Source organism: Gavialis gangeticus, unplaced genomic scaffold (genome assembly GCF_001723915.1).
Source record: "Gavialis gangeticus isolate Ggan-Ray unplaced genomic scaffold, GavGan_comp1, whole genome shotgun sequence".
NCBI classification, from domain to species: Eukaryota; Metazoa; Chordata; order Crocodylia; family Gavialidae; genus Gavialis; species Gavialis gangeticus.
This window is the reverse complement of record NW_017729032.1, coordinates 67870305-67889219: the sequence shown is the minus strand read 5'-3', so window position 1 is coordinate 67889219 and position 18915 is coordinate 67870305. Positions and strand designations below refer to the sequence as shown.

Genomic DNA, 18915 nt, shown 5'->3' with positions numbered 1-18915 from the left:
GGTCGGGCCGTTGGGTCGCTCTGTGAGCGGGGGCGCAGCGCGGCGGCCCCGGGTTCCCTCCTCGGGCCGGTGCCAGGCAGCGCCGGGGGCTGGCAGGATTCCGGGCCCGCCTGCGGGCTCTATCTGGCCTCCCCGCAGCCCGGGGCTTCGGCTGCCTCTGTGGTAGTAGCCGGGAGGGATCCTTCAGTAACAACATCTGGCTTGTCCTAGTTGGTGCATGTGCACTTGTGCATGTCTGTGTGTATGCGTGTGTGTAAACAAGCATAGTTCTTCAAAATGTCACCCTTTAAATACACCGGGCAAATCCCCTGATAGCCTGACTTGAGCATCATTTAAGTTTGAATTATTAGCTGCTTCACATCCTTTGCAAGGTCTGGCTCAGGCTATCTTGAGGCCATCGTCTCAGTCCTCAAGTGTCCCAGTCCTTTCTCTTGGGGGTGGTTCATGTTGTTAGGTCCAGAGCCCGCCCCTGCGAGTGCTTTCCCCACCTCTTGCTAGAAGGAAAGAGCCTGTGGAGGCTGGTACTGTTTGGCTTAGAGAGGTGTTCGAGGGGGTGTCAGGAGGAGGGTGGACCAGATACTAAAGGGTGAAGAGAGAGGCTGGAGATAGCCATAGTCAGTGCTTGTTCACAGAATGGAGCCAAGGGTGCCCCAGGGGAGGAACAGACAGTGAGCTGAGAGCAGACGCAAGGAAGTCTTTTCTCACCCAGTCAGTCATTTGGGTGCAGGACTTGGCACCACCAAAGGTTGCAGAAGCTGCCAGATTTAAAAAAAAAACAAACAAAAACAAAAAACGGGACAGATTCTTGGAGGCGAGGGACCTCGTTCCCTAGTGAACGTGGGAGAGGGGGGCCCAGCCTCCAAGTCACAAGGTCCTAGACCTTCAGTGCTGGAGTCTGCAAGTGGGAGAAGAATGATGGGGAAAAACCCTGGTCAGACCCAGTTTGTTTTTCCTTTCAAGCGTCCTCTCACTGCCTCGTGTGATGCAGGCCTCCTGGCTTGTCATTCTGGAACATAGGCCAGAGCCTGCCAAATAGAGCTGTTAGCTTCCCTTTGTGATCGGGGCCACTAAGGGCACATTGCTGATCACTTGGGACAACTAAAAGACAAAACCAGGGATGGAAGTGAGGGTCATAGGTTCAAAGCAAGTGCACTGAGGGGGACACACTGAGCAGTGCACAGTAGACTGTATGACACAGGCCTTTTTGATATGCTATTCTGGAATATGGGCCAAAGCCCACCAAGCAGAGTTATAAGCACCCCTTGGTGATTTTGACCACTAAGGGCACATCACTGATCACTTGGGAGAACTAAAAGACAAAATAGGTTAAAAATGAGTGTGTCAAGGGGGGATACCTAGCAGAGCACATGGGCCTATTTGACTCATACTGGACACATGGGCCTTAGGCTCACAGAGCAACAGTTATCCAATAGCCCACAGGGGAGTGTGGGAGGGTATGTGCCAACTGAATTTGTGGGATAAATAAAAGAAAATGGATGGAAGCGAAGGTCATAGGTTAAAAATGAGTACCCTGAGGGGGGCCACTGAGCAGAGCACACTGGACTGTGCCCACAGGCCCTTGAATGAGTCTTAAGAGCCAGTGGACACAGCCCAGTGAAACTGTGCCTGAAGAACAGGAAAACAGCCCCACAGTCTCCAGGGCTCCTCCTTCCTGGTCAGGTATGTTGCCAGTTTGGCTAGGGCTGGGAAGAGGTTGACTAGGAGGTCTTGGGACTTGGTGGGGCCATGGAAGGGGAGTGCATAAATGAAAAAGTGCTGGGAGTAGTGCAGCCAGGACCTCACCAGAAGGTTCTGGAGGAGGTGGTGAAGGGGCTGCAGCCTGCTGCACTCCCTCTGGATGCTGGGCCAGATGGACCCATGGTCTGACCCAGTTAATGACAGTTCTTATGTACATCTTCCAGATTGATTTGTTATTTATCTTTTATATCTTTGACTTAAAGGAATTCCATTCCCTTTACTTCTTAGCTTAGTTGTCTTCCATACTTGGTTCCCTTAGATAACCAAAACTTACCTGAAATTGAGAACCTTACTCCCAGACCTGGTTTCATTTATCTTCCCATTTAATTTAAATAAGATCAGTTGGAATGGCTTAACCTAACACTAGGCTGGGTGTCCATCTGTTTTGTAAAGCCCTCTTGCTTCATGTGAAGATGATGTTTTAAAATAGCATTGTTTTTTGGTCAGCTGTCATATCTAGGAACAGCTGGAGACTGCCATTATTAATAGTGTTTATTTCTCCAGTCCATATCTATGAAATTAAAGTTTCCCATAAAGAACACAAGTCTTAGTTTATATTTATCTCTTTAATAATATTACCGAGATGTTTGTCCCTACCTCCTATGACCCTTGGGGTTATGTCTCTACTCCCGTAGGACCTCTTTTAACATCCATCTCCAATGTGATTTAGACCTAGGCGGAGGGTGAGGGGGCTGTTTTATCCCTTATCTCTTTAAAGTTCATCATATCATTAATGTACCATGTTATTCCAGCACTGCTTCCTCTATTTCTCTCTTTTTTGAATAGCACAGGCCATTGTTTCTGTTATCCTGATAATACCACTTTCATGCCCTGCACCCGCAAGTCAGATTTCCTCCATTTTGTTGCTCAGGTTCCTGACAATAAGAAATGACTGAAATGTTTGTGTATTACTGACCACACCCCATTCCTTACCTAGATTAGATGAAATCCTTTGTCTAACTGTATCACATACTGCATTAGTGCTGCCATCAGTAGTTACACTTTTTCCTGGCTGCTCATCCTTCCACCCAGTGATGTTCTTTTATCGGTTGTCATTTATTTGATTTTTTTCCTCTTCCTGTGAACTACAGCCACGTCTGGACGCTGAGCATCTGCCAATTGTCTCCTTTTGTTTTCTAGTTTAACATTCTTTCTGTCATGCCAGCCTCAGAGGTCACTATCCCATGTGCTCAGGTGGTGCTATGGCTTACAATACTGTTCTGTCATGATCTGTCTTGGCTGAAGAGGCTGCAGAGTTGGGCTGCAGCTGCTGCTGCCACTACCTAAGTCTGTGAAGGGCCTTGCCAGCCTTGGTGCACGGTAGATGTCTGGAGGGGAGGGGACAGGCTGTTCCCACATAGTCTGGTGCCAGATATGTGATGATAGTACAGCTGCTGCTTTGTCCTGGGGCATGAGAGAGACTTTGTGAGCAACATTGGTAGTGGGGACAGATCTACTCCAAAAGGCAAGGCAGGCTGGTTCATTGATGATTGGCTAGTGGCACAAAAAGTAGCCTTCAGAAGAGTGTTGTAGGGATGCAGTGGGGTATAGCTGTTAGTGCATTCTGGGATGGAAAATATGTGGTGTCTTGGCACATATGTGTCTTTAAGTCCTTAGGCATTTTTCCTAAGTATTAGCCACAGACCCTGCCTTCTTCTAAATGCCAGTCATTATATTTTGCTATCCTAAATTACCCCTGTAGTTTTACCTGGATTTAGTGTTCTTCACTCTTGTCTTAAACTGTCGCATTGTGTTCTGCTACTTGACAGCTGTGCTGTGCTGTTCTGTCCTAGAGGCTGCTCTGCTCTAGTAAGAGAAAGGGTAAACTATAAAATGAAAGCTTTATACAACGTTTTTAAAGGCTTTTGGGATGCCTCGTGTTGCTGTGTGAACACACAAAACTAGCACTTGGAGGAATGTGCATTGGAATTTACTCAGTCGTAGTACTTCAGTCTGCCACAGTATCTTAAAATGTTAAAAATACTGTAACAAAAGTTGATTTCACTCTATTAGGGAAACTGAATTAAATTGACTGTGAAAAACATATGTACTGTAAAATGTATACCACTGAGTTCATTTTTCCCTTCATTAAAATACTGAAAATTTTGTATGCTTTACCCTGTTAAAAATCAGATTGTACAAACTTAAATTAAATTGTTTTCACACAAAGGTAGTCAAAAACACAAGGGAGTATTGGTTTTCATTTAAGCAACTCTACTATGGCTTTACTGTGCCATTATAAAACTGCTGGTTACATTATAACTCCATAGAGCTTCCAGCAGTGAGACTGTTTGTTAAAGGTGGTGGTAGCTTTCCAAACAAGCGGGCCTACTTTTGACTCATTATTAAAGAACATTGCCTATCGTTCACTTAGTGCATTCATCACTCTAAGAACGTTTCGCTTCTTGCTGCAAATCTGAATGTGGTGGGTTTTTTTCTCTTTTTTGTCTGCTATAAAAAAAACTGTGCTTAATAAATGTAAAAGGTATATGGTTTAAATATATGTGATGTGATTGAAATAGTTTTCATAAATATTAAGTATGAACATTTTCATATTATCCTCCTGAATAAGAAAGGGTTATACTTAAATAGAATTATAGTCCCTGTTACATTAGCATGGAGCGGAAAAACGCTACTTAGGATTAGTATGGATGGATCTATGAAGAAAAAAGTAAATGTTAAAAGGGAATAAAAATTATGCTTCTCAAAAATACCAGTTTAATTAGGCGCTTCTTACTTTCATCCTGTCCTGGCTGAATTTTGTAATTCTTCTCTTGTATGAATCTCCAACTACCCATTTTCCTTAAACTATATTTACTAACATCTTATTACTTGACAACTAGCCCACAGGTTTATAAAGGAATATCCTGCTGCTGGAGGGCATAGTGCAGGGGTGGGCAATTATTTTGGGCGGAGGGTCGCTTACTGAGTTTTGGCAAGCCATCGAGGGCCACATGATAGGCAGCCAGGAGCAGATAAATATTAATTTTCTAAATTTTTTAGGGGCCCTATGGCCTGGATAGAATGGCCTTGGGGGTCACATCCGGCCCCTGGGCCGCATTTTTCCCACCCTGGCATAGTTCCTGAATGGGTTACTGCCAGGATCATCCTTGGTGCTGCTTCAGTCACAGATCTCAGTTAGCCTTGCAAAAAGGAGATATTATCTTAATCCTAAGGGAAACTCAGGACCTTGAGTGCTCTTGGCTCCAGTTGCAAATTGGAGTTCTGGGTCTTCTGCAGCTCTTTAAAACAGGCTCTGATTGCCTGTCCTGAGATCACACTATTAGTAGAAAGGCATGCCAAAGTGACTACTGGCTCCCAATCCTGGGATCTGTCTATTAGCTTTTAGTTTCTGGAACTCTGAGTTAAAAATCCTACCTGAAGTTCAGGACCAGTTTTCTTCACCTAACTGTCTAAACTGCTTACCACAAATAGGCCTAATCCTCATGTGAGCTAGGATTGCTAAGTGGTAGGGGGATGTTGAATTAAGGTGTGTCAGAAAAAGTGTCTAGGGAAACTGATGTTATCACTTCCTCCTTTTTGACTGCTACTAAAAGCCGCCCCCCCCCCAACCAAGCAACCTGCCAGCAATTAAAAAGATGAATCAAGTTCTGTGTGAATTCATTAGTTTTCAGACATAATATCTAAATCAAACTGCCTTTACCTGATTAATAGAATCAGGCAGTAATTATTTGTTGCCAAATTAAATGGTTCTGTATATAGTTGCAATCAAAAATTTTTCTTCTGAAGTTGCGTATAGCACTATTTTCGTGAGTATGCATAAGCCATAATTGTAAGCATGTCAAAGAGGGTGATGATTCTATGTGCATTCATCAGAATGTTAGAATGCCATTCATTGTAACATTTTATGTAAGGATAAGATGCATCTAAAGAACATCTCCCAACTAAACTTACTAAAAATTATCCCAAATTGTACTTTCTTTTACTGAACACAAAAATTCCTTGTTGATGATGCTTCTTGGAGATTATTTTTAAAAGAAACATTCCTTTATCATTTGGATGCTTCATTAGAAAGTATTTTAAACAGATCATTCTGAAATGAGTGGAATGTTACATCTTGGCAACATTGGGTCTGAGGTTTCCTGTGGGTATGTGACAGAGAAGCCTTATGACAATTTCTGTGTCAGAGGAGTGCTATTCTGTGCAGACAGTGGGCACCTTGATCTTTTTGCTTGTACGTGAATTCTGAGTTGTCTGTCTTGTCTTCAGATATTTATTTGAGAAATATGAATTTGTCTTGCTTTCTAGCAAAGCAGGTCAATTTTGCTTTTCTTATTGGAACATATCCAAGAGACAGCAATGTTCACTCAGTTTCAGTTAGTCTTGTCTATATACATCCATATATTTCATACTGTGATGAGAAATTTCCCAGAAATATTTCTGTCCTGTTGATATACTTCTTAATATGTTATCAAACCAATTTATAAAAGCTCCACTATGATTCTTCCTTTAAAAGTAAACAAATATGACCTTTGGAAACTCAATTTTTTTCATAAATATCAGCTGTCTTGTTAAATTAATATTGAAAATACTCGCTTATTTTAAGGAGTTATTTAACCAAGCTTTGGGGATTTTTATGTACAGCTTCCAATAGAAGATTTATGCAGTTTAACATCACAGTCGCTAACTGTTACGCTGACTGGAGTAGTTCCAGAATCCACAGAGGACGTCCTCTTGAAAGGTTTCACTGCCTTGGGGATGGAAGATGAAAGAATTGAAACTGCACAGCAGGTAAACAAGACCAAATCCCTTCATTGCCTTAGTGGCATGACTTAAAAGTTAAGATGATCTTTTCAATGGATTCTTGGAGTTTCTGTATTTCCTGCTACTTTCTGTATTTCTCTACAATTATTTCACTGGTACTGAGTATATATGCAAAGAGAGAAAGAGAAAAGATTATTAACTTAGTCATGTAATAACAAATATTTACCCGTATAGAATTGAATATATGGAGAGCCAAAACATCTCCAAAGATGGGTGGAAGTGTTTACAGTACCATAGGATTGATGTACACATATATTTGAAATAAAATAATACTAATGCTGTACTTTTATAAAAACACAAGCAAATGACATGCAAACTTTTGCCTTCTTATCAGAATGTTAGTGGAGTGTTAATTTGTGTAGTGGAATTGTTTGCTGCTGTTTGGTAGCCTGTCTTAATCATAGAATGCTGACACTTTATTTTTCGTACTAAGAAAAAACTTTGTCTTCATCTTCTGTGTCCTGCTTATCAGTCTGAACTCATTCCACAGATCTGATGGCTTTTCTTATTGGTTCCTTGTAGTGTCTAAGCTGTTGACAACCTCAAAATCTTTGTTCTAGTTCTTCTCCTGGTTTGCCCAGCTACAGACTCAGATGGATCAAGATGAAGATGCTAAGTACAGGTATGCAGTTTTTTTTAGTTTTCTGTATTTTACCACTCTAAACCATTCATTCATTGCATCTAGAAACAGCTGCTTAAGTAGAAGTGGAGTTCTGGTTATCTTACATGTATCTCAGCTTGTCCTTACATGTATTAGAGCTAGAGGTGCACTGATGCACTGGTCCTATATCGGCTTAGCCCTGATATAGGGGAAAATAGAAATTTTCCCAGCTATTTTTGCCTGATGGAGCCAATAATGTAGCTGATAAATGCCCCATGTATGCACGCAGCTGTAGCATGCACAGGGTGAGGAACACAGTCCAGTGGTTTGGAGACTGGCATCTGGCTGGTAATTCTGGTCTGGGGGGAGGAAAGGGGCATGGGTGGTGCATATTGAGGCCCCCAGGGTGAGGGAGGGAGTAGAGCTGTGGGGCAGATATTGCTCAGGTGGGGCAGGCGCAGGATGGAGCCGCAAGTGGCTCATCTGAGGGGCACGGGGGAGTGGGGGTGGCAACTCCTGCTTCTGCACGTACCCTGTGAGGGCACGGGGGTGTATACCTCTAGATCTGTGCAGGATGGTGTGGGCTACTGCGGGGGGTGGTGCTGGGCTCATCCTGGTGGGGGCTAGGCTGCATTCAGAGCACACGGCAGCGGTGTTGGGAGGGGTGATTGGGGGGCTACGTTGAATTTTGGGTTGGCTGCAGCCTTCCCCCCTGCCCTCCCCTCCCATAGCCCCACTCCCATGCCCTGAGTGCAGCGCAGCCTGGCCTAGCCTCCTGCCATGAAGAGCCTGGTACAGTCCCAGCCTCAGCCTGCAGCAGCATCCCACCCTGCCCCACGCAAATCTGGGGGCACACGCTTTCCATGCCCTCCCGGGGTATATGCAGTGCTGGGAGCTTGTTGTGGCTCCGTCCCGTGGCCGGCTGAACAGCACCTGCCCCTGCCCTATTCCCTTCCCTCCCCCCCACCGGACTTACCAGCCTGACTCTGGTTTCCAAGCTGCCATCTGCATATTGGAATCAGATCGGTATTGACCGATATGGCTCCTTAAAAATTGGCCATTGGTATTGGCCCATAAAATCTCTATCTGTGCACCCCTAATTGTAGCATATCAGAAGACTTTATCTTAATCATGCATTGTATTCATAGCTATCTATGATTCCCTTCTCAGTTCTGTTTTAATCTTATTCAGTGAAAAGAAACAAGAATATTATGTATTGACTCATATATAAGGTGAGATGCCCCCCACCCCTTCCTTCTGTTCCCACAAGTCAGCATGTAGTAAAAAAGCTCCTCATCTTATATTGTCATACAGGGAAACCTGCTTGTAAACCTGCTCATTAAACTGCTGCCAAAAGCAGTATGTGCTCAGTAATGGAAACCAGCTATGAAGCTGGTTAAATGCAGCTCATGCTGAGCATGACTATAAAACACGTGGCCTTATATTGGGCAAACATACTGATGGAAACCTTTATTTTCCTTTTTTGTTTTTTTGGGTTTTTTTGTTTTGGCCCTTAAAAGAAAAAAAACAAAACAAAACAGACAGGTATTTCCTCCACAGAGAACTGGCACTGGGCCTGGTGGTACTGCAATACCAGATAGGCACCAGGAGGGTGAGAACCAGCCCTAACACCCTCCAATTGGTGCAAAAAATGCTTGATCCTAGCCAAAAGGCTGAGATGCTGATGGGAACGTACCACAAGGATAGCTTAGAGTAGCCCATTTGAAAAAGATATATGTAGACGCCTACTAAAATCGAGGAGGCAGGCAGCTGATTTTGTGGGGCGATCATGGGGCCGGATGCCACTTCAATAGGCTTATGCAGTAGGGCCCCCCACACCTCTAGCCTAGGGACCCTGGCAGTCCTGCCCTTTGCTGAAGATTGGCAGATGACCCAAAATATGATCCTGATGTATTCCCTTCTGCTTATATTTTCTTTTTTTTCCCTGTTATCTTTTCATTGTGAGAAGTACAGGGAACCCCTGCTTAATGCTGTTTCACTTAGCGCTATTTCGCTATAACGCTCATTTTAAATTGATACCTGGTTTCACTTTGTGCTCAGCGAGTTTTGCTATAATGCTTGTGGTCGCCAACTTGGGTCATCAGATATTTTCGGTTTCACTTAATACTTGGCTTTTCAGGAACCAATTAAGAGCACTAAGTGGGGGTTGCCTGTATTTGTGTTGCTCCCTAAAAACAGTTAGCCTTAGGTTTATTTTGAGTCTATTACTTGGACCAGGCACAGTTTTGGAGAAATGTTCACTTGTGGTCTGTTATTTGCATGCAGACATTTGTGGATCATGGATCCAGATGTGGTCTGTGAGATTGCCGGGATATATGTATTTTATCTGGAGAAGGCCAGAGATGCAATAAGTCAGTTATTTTTTTCTCCTTACTTTCATGGGCTGTGCAACATTGAGAAGTTTATACTTTTAGATACTATTGCATGTGTGCTAACCTAGAGGGCTAGTTTCAAGCTTCAAGAGTCATTAGTTTTGATGTTACTTTTTATTTAAATGAGACACTTAACATTATTTCAATTTAATTTGCCTTTAATAATGCTTTGGAGTTCATGACTTTAGTAGATTTTAAAACCATGATGAATGACCTATCAGCTTAAATAAAGTTAGTTTGTGACTTGTTTGCTTTTACAAAAACAACAGGAAATGCTATCCTTTTAGGGTGGAGGAAGTACAGAAAACATTGCTATAGTTTGATTATGTTTGTACACCTAGAAGGAGGACCTTTACTTTGTTTCATTTTGGTTCTGTTTTCTAGACAGATGAGGGATTATTTGTATAGATTTCAGGAGCAATGTGATTCCATACTGGATGATGTGAACAGTGCTCTTCAACATCTGGAATCATTGCAGAAGCAGTATCTTTTTGTTTCCACCAAGACAGGAACACTACATGAAGCCTGTGAACAGCTTCTGAAGGAGCAGGTAATGTTTGGAGTTAATCCTGAAGATTTCAAAGGTACTGGAAATGAAAGTCTCCTTTCTGCAGAGGAGACATGTACTTGGCAATGATGATATTTTTCCTAGAACACTTTGACCAGGTGCATCAACTCTCTTCTAAAGGTCAGACTCTAAGCAGAAAAATGTTTGTCAGGATGGACAGTCTGAAACATCTTGTTTTAATAAAGGAGCTATGTAACGGCAAGTTTGAGGATGTGAACACCTCTCCATTAATGGTTGTGCTGAGATAACTAGCTTATATTACTTGTAGGAGTATTTTTTGAACCAATTCTTTACTGTTGAAAGGGCTTCTGTTCTGTTCCTAATTCCCATTTACTGGATTTTAAAATTTCCATTCCTTTTTGTGAACCTACCTTTATTCTGCATCTGCAGGATATGTGATCAGACATGGAACCATTCATTGCAGCAAAGGTTGTTGAATAATTTTTTAGTAAATCCAAGTATCCAGAATTGGAAATGAGAGAGAGGCTCTGCTCCCTCATACAGAGTTATTTCTTATTCCTTGATCTGCAGGACAGTCACAGAAACAATTTTCCAATCATGTCTTCATTCTTAGTCATAAACAGTTAAATAGTTTTAAATATCTATTTAATAAGGAATAGAAGCCTAAAATTGGCTTAGTGCTGATTAATAGTCAGGTGTACATGATCACTTGCACACTTGCTGCTCTTGACTCAGTACTGTGGCACAGTCATCCTTTGCAATGAGAGACCAGTAACTAGTAGTAGCCAGGGGTGAGTTATTAGAGCCATGATGTATCTACAATAGATCAAAATATCTGTCTTGTAATATGGAAACAGACTGACTTATTTGCTGATTTGCTGTCTGTTTTGGGGACTGGGGCTTGTACAAATAATACTTGGCATGTGCTGTCTTCATGTCCAGTTGAAGTGCTTGTTGAAGATCTGAGTCGAAGAAGCCTCGAGTCCACAAGGAAAAGAGTCTTAAATTTGCATGTATATAACCGAGCTGGAGAAATGCTAGTTCTGGTGTTGGGGGAATTTGGTTTAGAGATAGGAACATCTGATTTTTTCACTAAAGCTCTGGGGAGATTTCCTTTGTAAAAATAGCTGTTTTTATACTTTCGTGTTGGAATTCAGCGTACCAAAAAGTCATACATTTTAATGCAGGAAATATATTTTTGGTGACTTAAAAGTAAAGGTCACATCCTAAGACACTTTCCATTCTTCATTTCTTAGACCAGTGATTCTCAGTCAGGGGGATGTGACACCCCAGGGTGCCTTGAGATCCTCTCAGTGGTGCCACAGGTTGCCATACAATTTTTGGAACTGTCAGGCATGCAAACATGATTCACATGATAAACCCATAGATTTCAAATTAGCATCCACACTGTTGGAGACATTCTGCCCTGTTGTGGTCCTTCTGAATTCCTTGGAACAGAAGAATTGGTTGTCTTTTTGCATCAAAAAATCAAGTGAAAACTAAGAACTGGTATTATTTGATGTGTACTTTGAGTCTATCCAGGGATGCCTGGAGTCTGAAAAGGTTAAGAACCATTGTCTTAGACTATCTTATTTTTATAATTTGGGTTTAGGTTTATCATTTGTACAAGTTTACTTTAGTCATCATTTCCTTTTTGAGTGGGCTGTTCATTATTTTGCATTCTCCAGTAGGAGATATTTTTTCAAAGGCTTCTTAAAACTAGTCATACTTATTCATGAACACATACGCTCTTTGGATTTCAGCTAGATTATCTTCAGACTGATGTATTTACTCTGAACATTTATGGGAAAATCAGTGATTTCTTTTTTTTTTTTTTTTCCCCTTCTAAAACCAGAAAAACAAAAGTTAGAGCTATCATATGGGACTCTTGCATTGAGTTTCCCAAAGATGAGATGGTAATGAAATATTAAGGAAAAATGTTGCCAGGGTGTTTCTAGATCAATCTGCCATTTTCAGAGCAGTTTATGAGGTTCCATGTCTGTTGTCAAGAGCAGGTATTCAGCATAAAAGTACATTTTTCTTTCTATTGCCAGCTCTCTAAACTCAATTTGAGATGCCAGTCAAGCTGGTTTCTTTCCTTCTCTTCCATCACTACCTGTAATAGGGTCTGCAGACCAAAGTATGTCCTTGGTGAGTGGTATTCACTCTCATTGTTTAGATTATGCACTCACTGACCTCTGTGTAAGCCCCCTATACTCAAAAGGCATGCACAAATGCAACTACTTGGGAATCGATAAACAATTTTGTTGAGGTACAAGGGAACAAGACTATTAACAAGTAAATGGAACTCTCCACACAATACTGCCTTTCCCAAGCTATAGTGGTGTTGTTTTCTTTTCTTCTTCTGACTTTTATGGATGCTCTGGGGAATAAAGAACCTGAAGATGGAAATGTGTGCCTGGTATTTTTATGGGACGGAGACCTGTAAGGCAGAATTCTTTAGTACCCTGGAGTGGTCATAGCAACCTTGTCACTTGCAGATGTCCCCGAGCTCCTATGGAATGCTGGAAGACTTGATAGACTGCCTGTAGAAATAATACATTTGGGAATAATATATGGCATGCTTTCTCTAATCCAAAATTTAAAACAATTATGTTTCTATCTTGCTGGGGTTTGGGGGGGGGGGTTCCTTTAGTCTTTTAACTGGCAGAATCTGATGTAAATGCTTTTACCATGTTTTTATTTAAAATCTAAAATGATCATTTCATTTATTGTCTTTAAACAGTCAGAGCTTGTTGACCTGGCTGAAAATATCCAACAGAAGCTTTCTTATTTTAATGAACTGGAAAACATTAACACAGTAAGTATCACTTTACTACATGTGAAGTGTAGAAACTGCTTAATTCTATGATTCTGTGATCAAAACACTTATTTCCAGTGTTTTCTGGTTTCCTGCAGTTGATGGATTTTTTTTTGTTCCCCCCTCCCTTTTTTCTTAAGAAACTGAATTCCCCTACATTGTCTGTGAACAGTGAAGGATTCATCCCTATGCTGGCTAAGCTTGATGATTGTATTGCATATATTTCATCACATGTAGGTAACTTTGTATTTTTTTAGTTAAACTTTAATAGCATTTTAGAGCTTACAATAATTTGGGGGTTTCTGATTTTTAGAAAATATTGTGTATATTTTTACTGACAAAAGCGAGAATGACTTGCTACTTTTAAAATGCACTTGAAATGCATATCATTAGTATACTTTTACCTTACAGAATTTTGTAAAACTGTGGTGGTTAGCTTGTACTGTTTTTTTTCCTGTTTGTTCAGAAGGGATTTTACCCCAGTGAGTCCAACTACCCATTTGAAATGTCTTTTTTTGTTCATTTCAGCCCAATTTTAAAGACTATCCTGTGTATTTGGTTAAGTTTAAACAATGCCTTTCTAAAGCGATGCACCTCATGAAGACATACACTGTGAACACACTACAGAACCTCACGAGCCAGTTAATAAAAAGGGTAAGTTGAGCAGTGACTTGGTCAGGCTTCAGGTTTTGACGCAACTGCAGACTGAACCGAAGGACCTGCAGCTTTGTCGTACCGATTGATTTGATTGATGTTTTTTTGACTGTAAAGAGTCAAGTTTTTAATGCTACTCTACTGTGTAGGAAAACCATTATTTTGGCAGTATGGCCCATTTAGGTACTGTTTTTACCTTGGAAAATCAGATCCAAGGATTTTGCGCCACTTTTCCCTTCTTCCAGTTAATTATATACAGTGCCCCAGTTAATTACAGGCTTTCTGGTATTGCCACAGCAAGAGAAGGACATTCAGTGAAATTGAAAGGAGAGCAAATTCAAAGCTGATAAAGGCAATGCTTTTTCACGCTATGTGGAACTTACCGGTGCAGGATGTCACTGAGGCCAAGAGCTTAGCTAGATTCAAAGATGGGTTGGATGTGAATGACAGGCATGTTCAGAGTTTTCATGGTTCTTACCAACAAAAAAGGGTACTGACAGAGAAATAAAACCTCCTTCCAGAGTTTAAATCAATATTTAGGATTGGACCGCAACTGAGGGGGTGCAGATTGCCTCATGTCTATCCAGAGATTTTCTTTTGATTCATCCAGTATTGACTTCTGCCTAAGGTAGAATGCTGGACTTGATTGGCCATGGGTCTGATCCAGTATGGCAGTTCCTTTGGGAAAGGGGAGAAGATGCCACCTGGATGGCAGTTGGGGCTGCCCATAGGCTTTTTTCAGCTTTGTGGTGATGGCCCATTTATTTCTTGTTCTTCTGTGGGCACGTCGACATGTGCATCAGATAATGCAGCTGTTACTGCACAGTCCTGTCACCGCACAGTTATTTTTAGCTGCTACTGTGCAGTAGCATCGCTGCCATGGTTTGTGCTTGGCACGCTACATTGCTGTAGCAACAAGCTACGGCTCAGTAGCTTGTTGCTATGGTGATGTAGCATCTTGTGTAGATTTCATAGACTTTAGGGCTGGAAGGGACCTCAGAAGATCATTGGGTCCAGCCCCCTGCCCAAAGGGCAGGAAGTCAGCTGCGGTCGTAGGATCCCAGCAAGATAAGCATCCAATTTGCTCTTGAAAGTGTTCAATGTAGGTGCTTGAACCACCTCCGATGGCAAGCTGTTTCAGACCTTGGGGGCTCGGACAGTAAAGAAATTCTTCCCTATGTCCAGCCTGAAATGGTCTCGCAGTAGTTTATGACCGTTCGACCTCGTCATCCCCTGGGGCGCTCTGGTGAATAAACATTCCTCCAGATCCTGGTGGTGACCCCTGATAAACTTATAGGTGGCCATCAGATCACCCCCGAGCCTGTGCTTTTCCAGGCTAAAGAGCCCCATGGCTCTCAGCCAGATGTGCCCTGTGTGAGTCTTAGACATCAGAAAATGTGCTATGGTGGTCTCTGTTGTCAGCCACACTGTTCTGGGGGGCATGTGAATGGGCGGTGGAGAGCCTACTTCCTCTTGCTTTTGGTCCTACAGTAAATACTACTGCTACTACAGTGAATCCTTTCCTCTGTGAGTAACTAGCAGAGAGGAAGAGGAATTACATTGTTCAGCAGAGGCTGAAAAGAACCTTTTATTTTGCTTCCCACTTGTTCTGCCTGTTCTAACACTAGGGAAGGTTAAAGCTCTGGCTGTGTACTAACCTAGGCTGTGGAGCTGCTGGACAAATGCTTGGGTGGTTGGGAGTTAAACCTTCACTCAGCCTCTCAGGGAGGTTTCCGTTATTCAGCACTGGGACCCTTGTTCATTAATCAGTGGAACAGTAGTTGCAGGTTCCAGAGAAAATAGCAACCTGGCTGCAGCTGGTGGAGGAAGATAAAAAATTAAAAGTGTATAGTGAATATTAAAACCTTGCTGCTCTGGTCATGGATTTTACTCTCCTGACTGGCCTTTGTCTCTGCTTTCAAAGAAGGCAGGTGTAACTTAGTTGAAAGTAGGTGTATGGGTAATACAGTTGTAAAATTCCAAGCAATGAAATTGTTTTAGAACTTAATTTTACCAGCCAGGTAGCACTCTGGGCCAGATGCAGTAAAGTTATCATCAGTTATTTATCTTTTCTTTATATAGGATCCTTCAGCTGTTCCAAATTCTGACAATGCCTTTACGCTATTCTACGTAAAATTCAGAGCCGCTGCTCCCAAAGTCAGAGTAAGTAGGCTAGTAACTGATAGTTCATAGCTAAATGGGTTTTGAATTTATTGTTAATATTAATATGGGGTGATAGAGTTTATCTTTATTTTAAGTATACCTACTAAAGCGGTGTCAGGGGGAGCTGGAGGGGAAGGGAAATGTGACTAGTGTTCATTCTTCTCTCTCTCTCTCTCTTTTAATAGACTCTTATTGAGCAAATAGAGCAAAGATCTGAGAAAATGCCAGAGTGAGTAAAATAAAATGATTTTTTTCAAATGTTTTACATTCCAGAAATTTGGCAGACTTTACCTGTTAAGTTGCTTAAAAAAACATTTTAAAGCAATATTAATGCTGTATTTACCGGAATCCAAGATGACCCTGAATTTAAAATGCCCCATCCCCCCAAAATTGTATTTTATGCGTGGAAAATTTGATAATTTTGTTATAATTTTCCACATATATAATTTATTATTGGAGGATTGTCTTAAATTCATCCCCACCAGTGCACGAGGGAAAGGTGGTGGGAGAGGCAGTAAAAGGACCAGGTGGGCGTGCAGGCAGTGGGGGAGGTGGTAAAGGGGCAGGCTGTGGGGGGGAGCATTGTGGGAGAGGCAGTAGGGGGGTATGTGGTAGCAAAGGTAGTGGGGTGGGGCAGGTGGTGAGGGGGGCAGACAACATGCCCTTTGCCAATGGTCCTGCCCCCATACCACCATCTCCCTCCTTCCCTCCTATGCTGCTTCTTCCTACTTGCAGCCTCAGGCCTCTGCCCCCCCACTCCTTGCACCAGTCTTACCCCTGGTCTTCCCCTCCTTGCAGCCTCTGTCCCTCCCTTCCCCCCACCCCACTTACACTTGCTTTATGCTGGCAGGCTGCATTCCCATTACAGCCTAGGGCATGGGGTACGGCCCCAGCCCAGTCCCATAGCAGTGCTGTGAAGCTGGCGCTACTGCTGCAACAGCTGTGACTGGTTCTGGCCCTGACCCATGGTTGGAGCTGAAGTCACAGCAGCTGCCTGCCCCCCGGTGACTCATTTGATTCCAAGATGAGAGGCTTTTTCCCCCCATGTTAAGTGGGGGGTGGGAAAACTCAAGTAAATATAGTATTGCTTAAACATCCTAATATTTTCCTTGATTTTTGAAACCATGGGATTATAGCAGAAAAGATGAAATGCAGACAGTGTTGATTTGAAGATAAACTCCTACTTGACTTGTTGTTTGTTTTGTGTATGTATGTTGGCTAGGTACCAGCAACTTCTCAATGAAATCCATCAATGTTATCTTGATCAGAGGGAACGCTTGCTTAGTCCAAGTATTACAAGTACTGTCACAGAACTTACCAGCCAAAACAACCGAGATCATTGTGCTCTGGTAAGCATCTTGTGATCATGTTTTTATCACTGCGATTCCGTTTGGGTTCAAACCTCTTGTGGGTAAACATGACGATTTCACAGAAATTCTTGTAATGTGAGATGATGTTCAGATTCAGTAATTTGTGGGTTTTTTTTCCCTCTCCTTATACAACTGAGTGTTCCCTAGGGGTCTGCCTTGGGTCTGGAATTATTTAATATGTATATTAATGATTTGGAGGATGGGATTGAGTGCACACTTGGCAAACTTGCAGATGATGCCAAGTTGGGTAGTGTTGCAGACAATCTGGGGGACAGGGCTAGGAGTCAGGAGGACTTTGGTAAACTTGAGTAACAGTCTGAAATCAATTGAACAAAATTCAACAAGGACAAATGCAAAGTCTTGCACCTGGAACAGAAAAATTGTGTGGACAGATACCGATTGTGGAATGAATTGGATCGGCTGTAGAACTGTACTGCAGAAGAGTTCCTGGGGGTTATAGTGAACCGTAAGCTTAACGTGAACGAACAGCGTCCTCCTGTTAAGGACGAAAAATATAACCCAGCATACTGGGTTGTGTTAGCAAAAATGTCAATTGCAAATCAAGGGAAGAGAGCCTTTTGCTCTGTTTGGCACTGGTGAGGCCTCCCCCGGAGTATTATGTCCAGTTGTGGAGGATGAGGAGGGATTTGATAACTGATTATTGGAGCAATGGTGTTAAATTGCCCCAGGAAAAGCTTAGTTTGGATATTAGGAAGGACTTTCTTACTCTGAGGATGGTTACGCTTTGGAATGTGCAACCTGGAGAGACTGTGAAATCTCTATGCTCGGCAAGGGCAGCTTAGACAAATGATAGACTGAGGTGTTTTAGTCAGGGAGCAGGTGTTTGAGCCAGATAACTTCCTGGGGATCCCATCTCATCCTACCTTTTCTGTGATTCTATGAAAATCTCCCTTTTTTCTTTGTCTGGAACAAATCTTGGATTCATTCATAAAAAGTGAGGGTCTTCTAAACATTGTTAAATGCAAAATAAAATAAAAAAGGTTGCACAAGGAGTTTTTATTTGATTTGATGGAATTTGAGCTATAGATATGATATCTCCCTTCTTTGAAGCTGCTAAGTGGTCAAATGTCAGCCTTCAGTTTAATTTTCAGCAGGAGTGACGGTCACTGTAGTATCCTTTTCAGTATAAATATATTTGGTACTTGTCTGCACCAGCACATGGTGAGAACAACTCTCTCCAGAAACATTTCCCGTACCATGTATCTAGATTACACTCCCTACAACAGCAGTAGCCTCATAGGAGCAACACCTTTGTGGGGTACTAATGCTTTGCTGCTGCAGGTGTCAACTTTACAAGGATGACTATTAGCTAATCACATCTTTGTGTTTATTGACTGCAGGTACGAAGTGGCTGTGCCTTTATGGTCCATGTGTGTCAGGACGAACACCAGCTTTACAATGAGTTTTTCACAAAACCAACACCAAAATTGGAGTAGGTGGTATATATTGTTCTTGTTGTACTGTCAGTAATGTTTAATAAGTTGTGACACAGTAGGGCTTGTCTACACTGCTACAGTAGTCAGTCCCAGAACTGGGGACCTTGAGCGTTACCCCACTTATGTGAGACTGATATATAGCAGCAAGGCTGCTTTGCAGTTTTTCATGCATCTACCTTAGTTTGCAGCAGATCTGAGATGATTTTGAAAACTTGAATTTAATGTAAATGACATAGATGGTCTGAGAGTTAGGCAGTGGGAATTATGGCAATCTCTGTTGTTGTAATTCCTATAACAGGCCTGTCATTGGGATATCTGAGCCTGAGCTCTCCCTGATTTTTCTCAGTGGCTGTTTATACTGATGCTTAACAATAGTTATTTATA

The 18915-nt window shown here is 42.1% G+C and overlaps 1 protein-coding gene across 1 annotated transcript in view; it reads left to right on the top strand.

The window, feature by feature from the left end:
- Positions 1–18915, top strand: part of COG3 (component of oligomeric golgi complex 3) — a 62756-nt gene that overhangs the window by 605 nt on the left and 43236 nt on the right. The window contains exons 2-12 of the mRNA XM_019523813.1: positions 3528–3579; positions 6364–6510; positions 7104–7165; positions 9922–10087; positions 12813–12887; positions 13028–13120; positions 13416–13541; positions 15624–15704; positions 15890–15933; positions 16927–17053; positions 18436–18527. Coding sequence (XP_019379358.1) covers positions 3528–3579; positions 6364–6510; positions 7104–7165; positions 9922–10087; positions 12813–12887; positions 13028–13120; positions 13416–13541; positions 15624–15704; positions 15890–15933; positions 16927–17053; positions 18436–18527 — 1065 coding nt within the window. The remainder of the gene's footprint in view (positions 1–3527; positions 3580–6363; positions 6511–7103; positions 7166–9921; positions 10088–12812; positions 12888–13027; positions 13121–13415; positions 13542–15623; positions 15705–15889; positions 15934–16926; positions 17054–18435; positions 18528–18915) is intronic.